This window comes from Eublepharis macularius, chromosome 9 (assembly GCF_028583425.1).
Source record: "Eublepharis macularius isolate TG4126 chromosome 9, MPM_Emac_v1.0, whole genome shotgun sequence".
NCBI classification, from domain to species: Eukaryota; Metazoa; Chordata; class Lepidosauria; order Squamata; family Eublepharidae; genus Eublepharis; species Eublepharis macularius.
In genome coordinates, this window is record NC_072798.1 from 39806576 (window position 1) to 39819855 (window position 13280).

General features: G+C 43.2%; 1 protein-coding gene across 4 annotated transcripts in view; it reads left to right on the plus strand.

Annotated features, from left to right (window-relative positions):
- The first annotated feature begins 1240 nt into the window (after nucleotides 1–1240).
- The window catches only part of L3MBTL2 (L3MBTL histone methyl-lysine binding protein 2), a 35663-nt gene continuing 23623 nt past the window's right edge, over nucleotides 1241–13280 (plus strand). For 3 of the 4 annotated variants that reach the window (XM_054988581.1, XM_054988582.1, XM_054988583.1), the window contains exons 1-4: nucleotides 1241–1417; nucleotides 6344–6596; nucleotides 8502–8635; nucleotides 10278–10401. In XM_054988581.1, coding sequence (XP_054844556.1) covers nucleotides 1397–1417; nucleotides 6344–6596; nucleotides 8502–8635; nucleotides 10278–10401 — 532 coding nt within the window. In that variant the 5' untranslated portion in view covers nucleotides 1241–1396. Of the gene's footprint in view, nucleotides 1418–6343; nucleotides 6597–8501; nucleotides 8636–10277; nucleotides 10402–13280 lie in introns of those variants that run through there. The other variant, XM_054988584.1, reaches the window with a different exon arrangement.

Sequence of the window (13280 nt, forward strand, 5' to 3'; positions counted from 1 at the left end):
CCCCCCCGAAATTGGCAAGTCTACGCTTCTGCTTGACATCACGTGTAACACACACACACACACACACACACACACACAGAAGACAAAAAGTGTTAAACTCCTTAAAAAGAATGTTACACTCAAATATTAATACACCTGATAATTTTGAAAAGGCCTGAATTTGGATGCTAGAATGACAAAGAAGCAGGATGGTCTCACCAAGGCAGGGCTGCTTCAAGATGTTTTTGTCACTGGTTTCCACTGTGCTCCTTTAATTTCCTTTTACATTTCTTCTAAAATGACCCCACTTATTTCTATACTACTTTTTTAAAAATAGAAAATTTTGTCCCGCTAGCGTCTTGTACCTCATTGCTCTGGAGAGGTTCATACATTGACATCCCCACCCCTCTTTAGGATTTATTTTCGAATGCCTCAACCACTGACAGGAAAGGTCAGTTGATAATCTCGCTGTCTTCGTTGTCTTTTCCTGTTTATATGATAGTAAGTGCGCATGCAAAGTTTTGTGGTCAGTTTTATATTGTGTGCAGAAACTTCTAGTTGTTAACAACAATTAAAAAGCAAAACCCTACAACTCATCGCCCCTGCCTACTCTTTTTGCTTTCCTTAGGAATACAGGGGTGGCGATGGACGCTTCCCTTTGCGCACCCTACTGAATTCTGCGAGGTTATTCCTCAGTAAGCAATGCATACATCAACTTAGACAGCCTTTCGTTAGCCCCGTCATGCAAAGGCCGAGTGGGTGGGCACGAGGCCTTTTTCGCTTGTGGTGTGCTAAACTGGGAACGCGCAATATGTGGTGAACCTTCCTCTCGTTTCAGGTTCATGAGGTATGAGGGGAACAGGATGTGCCCATAGAAAGTGCAGGTAACCGCACTGGTCCAAAGCAAAAAGCAAAAATAAAAGCCTATGATCGGTTTACTCCGATATAACTCCCACATTATGAAAGGGGCATGGCTTCTTCCCAGCTAATACAAACAGCCAGGACTGAGGGACTCGAGTAGGCCTGGAACGCAGGGGCGAGAGCTCCATCTGTGCAGGTTATGACAGAGGAAGAGGCGTCGTTTCCTTCACGAGCTTAATATAATCGGCGGGGAGCAAGAAACGGATTCTGTCGCAGGCTGAGCGCTCCCGCCTCAGAAAACGAAGACTACAACGCCCGAAAGGCAGTGCGGCAAGGCCAGGACGCGTTTCTCTTTCTTCCGCGGCCCTCTCTTGGCTTTGCCTATTGGCTGCGGGGAGAATCATTCGCAGGCGAATGTGCTTTCGAAGATACCTCGGGGCAGAGAAGGCAACATGACCGCTGGCGGCGTGGGCGGTCTGGAGCTAGGCGGGAGCAGGCGCTAGGCAGGCTCTCGTAGCTGCTGGCGCCCCTCGGTGCCTGCGTGGGGAAGAGAGCTATGGAGCGGGAAAAGGGCGAGGTAACAGCAGGGCCGGATCGACGGGGGCGGGGGGGGCAGTGGGGGTAATCTGCCCCCAGCGCCGCCAAAAGAGAGGGCGCCGGGCACAGTTGCCAGCCCTGGGAGCGAGCTGCCAGCCCCGGGAGCGCGCCTGGGGAAAGGTGAACGCATGGGCAGCCTCCCAGCTGCGCTGCCGTTCGCCTTTCCCCAGGACAAGGAGCGCGCGGGGCAAGCCAGCCGCCCCATGACCTGGGGAAAGGCAAAAGGCAGCGCGGGTGGCTGGGGGGCCGCCCGCACCGTTCACCTTTCCCCAGGACAAGGGGTGCGTGGGCAAGCCGGCGGTCCCTTGTCCTGCTGGGCAGGTGAACGGGAGTGACGTCAGGCAGTGCCAGGAGCGCGTGCTGTGTGCGTGCGTAGAGCCTAACTACGGTTGCCCTGGGCGCTGGCAACCGTAGATCCGGCCCTGGGTAGCAGTCCCGCAGGGTGTGGGATGTCTGTGTGGTGAGGTGAACCACAAGAGCGGGATGTTTCCCTTGTCTGCGAAATAGAACAGGTGCCTTAAATACTGACAGTTTATTCCGGAATAAGCTTTTGTGTTTTATTTTGATGCTGCAAATTTCATGCGGTTGCTCACCTGTAATTTCTCTTGGCTTTGCTCGCTCACGTTTTCTTAAGCTTTGTGCCTTCCATGGGCTACGGTGACACCTTTAGGTTTTCCCTGGCCGAGAGGAATGTGTTTCCTTTATGCCTCTCATTTTAGGCCAGGAGGGGAGGGTTGTTGAATAGTGTATGTTTTGGGAAAAGTCTTGGTTACCTCCTTTCGCTCGAGTCCTTTCATTTAAGCATCGGTGTAGTGGAAACTGTCGAATGTGGAGGATCCTATACGTGAACTCTTCAGCTGAAGGGCGCGCTTGGGAGAGAGCTCAGAGCCAAGCTACAAGTGACGCCTGACCCAGGTTGGACACTTGTTAGCTTCCCTCAATTTTTGATGGGAAATGTAGGCGTCCTGGTTTTACAGTTTGGCTCTCCATTACAGCTGCAAGACCAGGATGCCTACATTTCCCATCAAAACTTGAGGGAAGCTGACAAGTGTCCAATCTGTGTCAGGCGTCACTTGTAGCTTGGCTCTCAGTTTGTTGAACAGTATCAGAAGAGCTCCTGGCTCCGTCTAAAATTTAGCTATATGCTGCAGGTTCAACAGTTCTTTGCTTTTTAAAAAAGCTACTTAACGCATAGAAGAATTAAGATAACAGCTAAACTGTTTGGTATTGGGAAATTTCAGTATAATTGACACTGGAGCAAGCTTGAAAATGACAGTCCCTAATTTCTAGGAATGGCCCTGCAGCGTGTTGTAGGATATGGTTGCAAGATAAGAATAAGTTTAGGACTGGAGCATGCAGTAATAAAGATTGGGGGTTAATCAGGAATGCAGAATACATAGTTTTATGGGAATTCTAGAAATATTTCTAGAGGAAGTTGCAGTGTAAAACAGAGGGAATTGGATTGATAGTGAAAGAGGCAGACAGTGCGAGATACAGGGAGTACCGTGGAGAAATATGAGAGAGGAGCAAGGTGGTAAGCTGCAAGTTTCTTGTAGAAAGGCTTTACTAGGGTAGAGGTAAGTGAGTGGTTTCTTAAGTAAATGAATTTGGTCAGTATGTGCTGGAGCTCAAGCATGGTGTTTATCTGGCTTCTCTCACACCTTGTGTGCAAATTCATTAAGTTGTATGGTGCCAATTTGCTGTAGCAGTCATGGTGTCTTAATTAGAATTTGAGTGCTCAAATCCCTATTAAGTAGAGACTGTGATTGATGTATCCTGTCTCACAGGCTTGTTGTAAAAGTAATAAAATGGGAGCAGAAGAACCATGAAACAGCTCCTTGAAAGAAGGTCAAAGAAAAAATAGAATGCACAAAAATATACTTCTCTCTCTGTGTCTCTGTCTCTGTCTCTCTCTCGTGTTTGATGCCTTGTAAAAGTGCCTTCAGTTTAACACTTATGTTCATCCAGCAGTTCCAGACTAGGAAAGGCTGACTGTTTTAAAAACTGGCTGGTAACATCAAGAATTTATGTCCTGATTTTCCCTGTACACTGCCCCGTGGAAGTGCCGTGCATGTTCTAGGATAAAGGTTGCCAACTTTTCCTTTAATCAGATCAGAGCTACTTCTGAGTAATGAACAATATCCAAAGCTACTCCCCCTCAATCATATTACGAAGCTTTTCCTGTCTCAGAAACAGAACATAAACTAGGAAGAGCACCAAAAAAAAAAAAAGAGCAATGGGTTATCACAGGGAAGAAGCCTATGAAATAAAACCTTTTAAAAAAAAGCCTACAGCAGATCTTTCCATCTGTTCTTGGGTCTTCTGGGGTGGCATGAGCTACTCTGCAACAGCCCATAAGCTGCTTGTTGGAGACCTCTGTTGTAAGGAAATATTTTCCGTTTGTATGAAGTGACAACTAATCCTAAAACTGGGTAGTTGGTATTCTAAATGATCTGAAACTCTATATTTGAGATATTTGAGTGCACTGGCATAGGCTTCTTTCTGCAAAGAGAAGGACTGTCTGACTGTAAAGAAGGCCAGGTTAATATAACTGCAAAACATTTTGGGTTCTTCTAGCTTGAGTATGATTGTGTGTGTACTAGAAAGATTGTTTTGTTTTTAATCCTGTTTGTTTTCATTTTTGTTTGTAAACTATTTTTTAATTTTTATTTATTGTCCACCTTTCTTGCTGAGATTCAAGGCGGATTACACAGTGCAAGTGAAATACAATCAGCAAGTTGAACATTCACTAAGCAAGTACAATAATAACAATAGTAATAGTAATAGCTGCACTTATATACCACTCTTTTAGACAGATTAGTGCCTCATCCAGAGCAGTGAACAAGTTAGTGTTTTTATCCCCACAATACAGTTAGGGAGCTGGGGCCACCAAGGCCACCTACTGAGGTTATAGCAGTAGTGGGATTTGAACCAGCAGAGTGCTGATTTGCAGCCAAACCACTTAACCACTGTGCTACAGCAGCTCAGGACATTCAGTGAAAAAGATACAATCAGTACAGTAGCAGAAAATTTGAAAAAAAGCATTTTACATGGCATGTTAAGCAACATGGAAACTCCCTAGTGGCACATATCTGCATCAGCATATAGTATCCCATAACATGGTATATAGTCCCTGTCCCTATCAAAGCATCCCTCTGAGCTATTTTTATGACACAGCCCTGTAATTTGGGTAGAAAGCCCTCCTGAATAATTCAGTTTTGTATAGTTTGCAGAAAGCCAGGAGAGTGGGATCTTTCCTGACCTCCTCAGGCAGCCCATTCCATAAGGTGAGCAGGTACCACAGAGAAAGCATGTATGGGGCAGCTGTTGATTTTTGCCCAACTACAGGATGGTAGTTGGCAGAATATAGGGGTAGAGACAGTCACGCAGATATGAACAGCCAAGGCCAAGAAGGGCTTCCAATGAGTCATGACCTTGAATTGAGCCTAGTAACAGATGGGAAACCAATGGAATGACTGCAAAATAGGAGTGATAGTCATGATCTGTCTAGCTCCTGAGAGTGAGCTGCCGTATTTTGTATCAGCTGGAGTTTCTGAGCCAACTTTGAGGGGAGACCTATGTAGAGTGCATTACAGTAGTCTAGTCTTGATGTTACTGTAGCATGAATTCAAGTGGCTAGATTGGCCGCGTTAAGGCCAGAGGCCACCTTCCAGGTTAGTCTGAATTTGGAAAAGGGCTTTTTTTGCAGCTGTATTCATTTGCTTCTCTAGCAACAGTGCTGGGTTTTGTATAACCCCCTAGGTTCTTAACTGAGTTAGCCAGGGCCAACTGAACTCCATCAAAGGTCAGAAGCACAATGTCCTTCAAGATCTCTGCTTTTCCAACCAGCATCACTTTTATCTTGTCTGGGTTTAGTTTCAATTTGTTTGCTTTTAGCCAATTGACAATAACTGTCAAGAAGCAACTTAGTATCTCTGCAGCATCATCAAGGGATTTGGATAGCGAGATACAGAACTGAGTATCATCTGTATACTGGTGGCATCCAATTCCATAGCTATGGAGGAGTGCTCCTAAAGGCTTTAGATAGAGGTTGAATAACATGGGAGGTAATATTGCACCTTGTGGAACCCCACAGGATAATTCCCACACTGAGGATAGCTGGTCTCCAATAGCCACCCTTTGAGTCCATCCCATGAGGAACTATTTAAACCAGTCCAAGGCACATCCACTAATACTTACTTCTGCCTCTAAGCACTTCAGCAGGATGGCAAGGTCTACTGTTTTGAAGTCTGCAGATAGTTTCAGGAGGAGCAAATTTTTTTTTTATGTATTTCACTGTGATGGCAGTGTAAAAATAATTCTTACGATTTTGATTCAAGATGATAAAGTATTGAATAAAAGATAGTAAAAGGAAGTGTAATTTCATTTTGTTTATTGTTTCTCACCTTTTATCATCTAGCCCTAGAAGATGATAGAAATGCCCTGGGTGAGTCATATGTGCTCATTCTGCATATTTCACAGGTGGCTGTAGGGGTAAAATGAGAATGTGAGGATTTATTTTATTCTTACAACAATTTTGTGATGAAGGCTAGACTTGTATGTATAAGAGAGACTTTCCCACCCTCAGCCCATGAGGGGAGAGACTTGATGCAAGTTCTCTCTGGTCCCAAGCCACCATTGTAACCCAGACACCTCTCTTCCTCCTCCATCCCGCCTCTCTCCTGTTCTTAAGAATGTTTGTGCCCCTGTATGGAGCCAGACTTCCTGGAATTCCACTTTACCTTCTGTCTACCTTTCTTTGCACATAAAGCATATTGGGAGGCATGAGAGAGTAATGTTGCCAACACCTCCTTTGCTAATGATCTGCATCTGATACTTGAACTATCTGTTTCTTGCTGTTTTACTGCCTACGGGTGTTTCAAACGCCGGTCTGTTTTACTGCTAGTTGGAGTTTCCTGTCCAGCACAAGCTTTCACCTTTGGAACCGATGGATGAGGAAGACGATGACTTGGATCTTTTGGGGGGTTATGATAGCTGTCGGCATTATAGCAGCAGCGCAGACAGTGGCAGCACTTCCTGCCTGGAAGATTCTAGTGAGAATGAAACAGCCGATCGAGAAGCTGGAGAACTGCCTGCCTCCCCGACACAAATCCAAACACCTATCAGTCGGTTGCCAGATGATAATGGATCTGAACCAGGTACTGATGTGCCCTTCTGCAGTGAAGAAAGTTTATAGCTGACTAACAGCAAAGCAGTCCTGCTCTTCCTTGAGTGAAATAGGAGCTACTTAATAGGATTTAATGCATTTGGAGGATATGAGCCAGAAATAAGACATCGGCTTTGAATAGGAGATTCACTCTTTGGGGAAATAAAGGGGAGGCTACCCGGCTGCACAGTATTGCATGGAGGAGCACCTGTATGAGTAAATGTGGAAGAATTTGGATCCTTAATTGCTTTTATGTCTGTCCCCAGTAAATCCCTGATGTTTCAAATCTGCAGATTCTTCTCTGCCCCTTCACAATTTTAAACAAGCTGTAAGAAAAAGAAAAGGCCTTATTTGTGTACAAATGTTAGCGCACTGATTTTTTATAGAACTGTATGTTGCTTCTTGTCATACAATTAAAATTTTCATATTGAATTGCAGTTCAGATTTTTACTGCTTTAAAAATACCAGTGAGCTCTAAAATGCATTGAAGCCATTTCTGACTAAAACTTGTGAAATTAATTATACTTGAAATCTCCTACATGTACAGCTTTCCAACCAAAGTTGGTGCTAAGTCAGCTAAATTTATGTACTCAAAATGTTGAATAAACAATATGTATTTCATTAGGAATCACTTTTACAATCCTGTCCAACTTTCCTCGCTTATCTTCAGCCGAGTACTATGGTGGGATGAGATGTATGGAATTACTAAGGGCCAGGAGGTTATTGTGAGAAGGGCAGTGTGACCGAGAACTTAGGGCAGACAATTGCCAAGGCTTTAGCAGCACCAGTGCCCCCTGAAATGCTGCGTGTAGTCTAGCAATGAGATCTAGACACACCCAGTGGTATATATCAGGCCAACCTAACTTCACCTGTTCCTTGTTACTACCTCCAAGACAGTCTTCCAAAAGTTGTGATATGTGAGTGAAATTGGATATACCAGCTTGATTCCAACTATAGTAGTTCTCACTGCCTGAAAATAGGCTAGCAGCACTTCTTGATTTAATGGATAACAACTTGGGGGGGGGGGGATAAAGAGAATTTTTCATAAAGGTGTGCGATTCTGCCTTGCAACAAAGGAATAAGCTAGCATCATGTGATAAAGACAATCCACATGGTAAACAGATTACAGGTGGAGCATCACTATGCAAAAATGCTTTTAGGAAGCTTCTACATTGTGTGTGTGTGTGTGTGTGTGTATACAATATTAAGACTAACCAACCTTACTGTAGCATAAGCTTTCAAGAACCACAGTTCTCTTCATCAGATGGTTAGTCTTAAAGTTGGTTAGTCTTAAAGGTGCTACTGGACTCTACTATTTTGCTACTACAGACTAACGTGTCTAACTCCTCTGGATCTGTATACAATACGTTGATTCTGTCCAAGCAGTTGCTTTTTAAGAGATGCGTGTTCTTTTTATGCTCCTTTGTGTTTATGCTTACTGCTTTTCAACCAAGGCAATGCTGTCAGCTTTCTGTCCAGTTTGATTGATGCTTCAAGTAACCAGTGCAATAACTATGTTTCTTTGATGCTCTTAACTTGCTTGGTTGTAACGATGGGATCTTAAAGTGCATTGTGGATGCTGTTCTTTCTTTTTAACCTGTAAGTTTGCACACCAGGATAATAATGACGGCTGTCAACCTGCAGGGACTAGTGCTTTTGACTTTCCCCGCCATTTGCCTTGATTTCCTAGCTGCTTTACACTGTTGGACTTTGCCCCAGTTTTAGGTCCGGAGGGCACAAACAATTCTTCACTGATTTGAGGAAGAGTCTCCTAGACACCATTTTTAATACTGCCTGATTATTGCCTTGTACTTTATTTTAATACTGCAACTTTGAGCTTGCTGCAGACAAAACTGCCCCCCCCTTGCTGAGGCATGTTATATTTATGCTCCCTCAGCTATCTGTGAGATGTGTGGGATTGTGGGCACAAAAGATGCCTTCTTCTCAAAGACCAAACGTTTCTGCAGCGTCTCCTGCTCCAGAAGCTACTCTTCAAATTCCAAGAAGGCCAGCATCTTGGCTAGGCTGCAGGTGAGCAATACCCACTTAAATGGGAATCTAGAATCCAAGAAAGCTAAGGCGGTTGGGAAATAAGGCCACCATTTGCTAAACCTTGGGATACAGGGAAATTAAGACATTATTTGAAGGTGCTGCTTTCTATAACTAGATGTGTGGCAGGGATTTCTGAAAGGCCTTTCTCCCAGCAGAGTTTTAAGATGGCAGCTAGCCAGCAGGTGTATGGGAAAAGGGAGCATCAAACAGCTCTGGTGATTTTGGAGGCACGCGAGAGCAGCTCTTGTACCGGGGGAAGAGGGTTAAGTTGAACAACTCTCGATCTCTCCTCACAATATTAAACCATCTGCATCAACACAGAACAGCCCCCTTAAAATGGAATATCTGCCTTTTAACCACTGTCTTGTGTTTGTGGGCAGAGGAATTGAAGAGTGGTGAGCTAGCAGATTTTTCTATATCCTTTTCAATGCATTCTTATGCAGAGTGGAATTTGTTTAATCCTTGTTAGTGGTTGTAATTATTTGGGAACCCACTAGCCACACAGTAAAGCTGATCTTGTATAAGCTAGTGTTGTTGGAGCAGTGATTTGTATCTACAGTAGAAACTAAAGGTAGATCCAGAGTTGGTGATTGACTTCAGATCTGGAAGAGAGGGGTGTGATCATTCAATAGTCACCATTTATATGAAGGGTGGAAAACAATAGACCCAGAATTTGTAGAGGAAGATATTGATGATGTATATAAACTAAGGAAAGAGGAATGGGTTGGAGAAGGAAGGAGATTCTTGGGTAGAAAAATGAAGGAAGCATGTAGGTAATCCTCCTCTTCTATATTCCTATAGAGTTTTCTGATACATGACTCTGATTTACAAGCCCATTGGGAACAGTTCTATTTTTCATCTTGTTGATTGTAAAATCGTTTATACCTGGGGGCTCCCTCTGAACCCCCGATACAATAATAATAATAACTTATGTTTATATAGACAGATTAGTGCCCCACTCAGAGTGGTGAACAAGGTCAGTGTTATTATCCTTACAACAGTGCTGGCAAGCTGGCCCTGAGAGACGTGGCTTACTCAAGGCCAATGGCAGAGGTCATGGCAGTAATGAGATTCCATCTAGCAGAGTGCTGATTCACAACCCAACCTCTATCTACTATGCTACGGCAAGGCCAGTCAGTCATGAATTACACATTCATCTAATGAACTTAATAGAACTGTGCCTTCTTAAAAGAAATGCAGAAAGAGTCCTGCAGCATCTTAAAAAGCTGACACATGAACTGATATATTGTAAGCTTGTGTGAGCTTTTATAGAGTAGGCCTGTCTCATCAGATACATCTGACAATGCAAGTTTTAGCCCTGTGAAGCTTCTGCTGCAACATGTTTTCTAGTATTTAGGTGCCACAGGACTTTTGCATTGGTGGCAAACAGATCAGCAAGGACTACTCTTCTAAAATTGTGTCCTTTTGATCTGATAGTCTTAACAGTGCAATTCTGAGTAGAGTTGCACCCTTCTAAGCATTGATTTCAGTGGTCAAAGAAGGATGCAACTCTGTGCTCAGGACTGCGCTAGTTGTAAAACCTTCCATGAGAGGTAGCAAGGTTTATTTCCTCCTTACTGTGCTGGTGTTCTGAAAAATCTGCATTTTTATGCTTTCACAGGGCAAACCGCCTACAAAGAAAGCCAAAGTCTTGCACAAGGCAGCCTGGTCTGCTAAAATTGGGGCGTTCCTTCATACGCAGGGTACAGGACAACTTGCAGATGGGACTCCAACTGGCCAGGATGGTAAGTGTGAGCAGCAGGTAGAGGAAATAAGAGATTGTCACTTATTTCAAACAGCAAAATATAAATAGGGAGTTCATCACAACTATGTGCAAAAATTGTGGGGTTTTTTTGTTTAAATAAAAATTGCCAACAGGGAAAAAAGAAATGAATGGGTAACTAATACAGACTCAGAGGCTGCATTCGTCCAGAGCAAAATCTGAAAATTGTGTAATACCTTTTAAGGCCAACCAAAATAACATAGAGTAGTGTGCAAGCTTTTGAGTTCTCCAAAACTAATTATCAGGCTGGATGTTAAAAAAACAAAATATTTGGGGTTGGAGGAAATCTCCCACTTGTGTTTTAATATTAACCAAGAAAATCTCCTGATTTTATTCTCCTCTTATGGCTTTTAAACATGCTTAAATGCTTAAGTTGTATGTGATAGGCCATTTTTTCCAACTGAGGGAACCTGCACAACCTCCTATAATTTTGGGAAACTAAGTTTGTTTTGAAATGTAAACCTTCCCCTCAGTTGCTAGATGTTCTGATGGTAACAAATATAAAGGCTTTGGGTTCTATGCGTTGAGGTAGGCTTTGTGGTGAGTAAGAAGAACTTTGAAGCAGGAGGTTTATAAAAATAACATAGAAGATGTATTTATGTACAAGTTGTTTTTAAAGAACAGATCCATAGCCCAGGTCTCCCAACATTCAAGGAGAAACCTGGCTGAGACACACAATTTTTTAAAAAAAAACATTTTTTATTGAAATTAAACAAGTATAACATACAAACTGACAAACAAACAACTTAAAGCTGAACAAGTAAGAAAACTATTTTGATACAGGAAGAGAATTGAAAAGAAAGAAACAAAGATATACAGTTCACCAGATCTTTAAAACTACAGAATAAAGCCTCCAGAGTGGGTTATTGCTTGAAGTATTTTTGATTTGGGTTGGATATTATACCTATCAACGTATTCAAAAAACAGTAGCCATTTTTGGTTGTTGTGGGTTTTCCGGGCTGTATTGCCGTGGTCTTGTCATTGTAGTTCCTGACGTTTCGCCAGCAGCTGTGGCTGGCATCTTCAGAGGTGTAGCACCAAAAGACAGAGATCTCTCAGTGTCACTGAGAGTGACACTGAGTGACACTGAGAGATCTCTGTCTTTTGGTGCTACACCTCTGAAGATGCCAGCCACAGCTGCTGGCGAAACGTCAGGAACTACAATGACAAGACCACGGCAATACAGAAAACCCACAACAACCATCGTTCTCCGGCCGTGAAAGCCTTCGACAATACATAGTAGCCATTTTTCCCTAAATTTAGAACTTACAGGAAACTGTTCTGCTATATAAAGATCATTATGGAATAGCTAACTCTTCCCATTGACTTAAAAAAATGATTTTTGGATCCAGAGGGACACAGACACATAAATTTAAGCTAGTTATGACTTCAGATTGTGATTTTAATTTCCTATAATCCTTTCATGTACAAAGGGCTTTCACTGACTAACCAGCAGGTTAAAACCTTCACACATGCACAGGATTCCACCCGTATCAGCCTGCCCCTTTCCAAAGAGTCAGACTAAAGGGTATAAGGGCTGTTCATCACCAGTCCTCACAACTCTCTACTCTCCCAGAGGACTGTTAAACAACCAGGCAGAGCTATACACAAAACTGCTGTCTTGCTGAGGCTGACTCAGTAACTGACTGCTTTCTCCCTAAGGCAACCCTGAACTGAACTGCTGCTGCGTTTCCCTCTGATATTCCATCCCTCCTCTGAAAGGTGATTGGATGCTGGGGCAGCACTTCCATGGGGTTGGGGATAAGATAGCTGAGTGACTTGTTTACCTTTCAGGGGCAGGACAAGCCTTCTGTCCATCATACTTTCTTTTCAAGTTGGGTTCATGAAGGTAATGGATACAGTTATAGTGCCTGGACTTGGAAGTGCCTCCCTGTGAGAGGAACAGTTATCTAATGCGAATCGTCCTATAATGGCAGCAAATGGAGAATCCTCTTCTGTAGGTTGTATTGTCGTTCACTTGCTTGAACTACTCTTGTTTTGAAGGCCCTTCCTGGAATGTGTTCTTGGTCTCTTCTTATAGCATATGACATTCTTCAGTTGTGTGGATTTGTTTGATGGATAGCCCTGTTGTTTGTGGGTGGGTCTTTAACTAGAACAGTGGTTCTCAAACTTCAAGCAATCTGTGGTTCTCCTATCTTAATTTAAAAAACCAATTTTGTGGCTCTCCAAGCCCTCAGCAGAACCCCACCATGTACTGGACAGCTGTCTTTCAAAGTGTGTGGCAAGCCCATAGAGGTCTCTGTCCTCAAGTGTCCTCCAAACAGCACAGTGAGAACCAGATCAGCTACACTATGAAAGCAAATTTGAGTAACTTGTCCACATTCTCTGAACATGGCCTACAAGTCAGGCCTTAGAAGGCAGCTGATTCTATAGGACCACAACTGAAAAGATTTCTGACAGTTCTAATTAAACTTGCCCCTTGACTAGTAAGGGACTTTGTGGCAGAAACAGCAAGCAGCGTACTTATTAATTGATAATTTCTACACAGAGGCTAGCTGAACAGGAGTGGGAAGGATGGGGAAAAAACTTTCAGAGATGCTGATAGAAATAGAAGACCAGCATCACATGAAACCTGAACTGGTATTCAGTTGACCACCACCATTTACTACTATTGTTTATGGATGCATAGTGGCATCTCAGTCTGATGGTAAATGTTTTGGGGTTGAAAAACAGACTGAGCACCAGTTCACTTTTACACCTAAAGTAACTATGATGCATGTATTAAGAAGGTACCTCCTTGATGCTATTTAGCCAATTAAAGACCGTAGGGCTTCCAACAACCAATCCATTCATTTTCTGGTTCATGTTCTGAGGCTACAT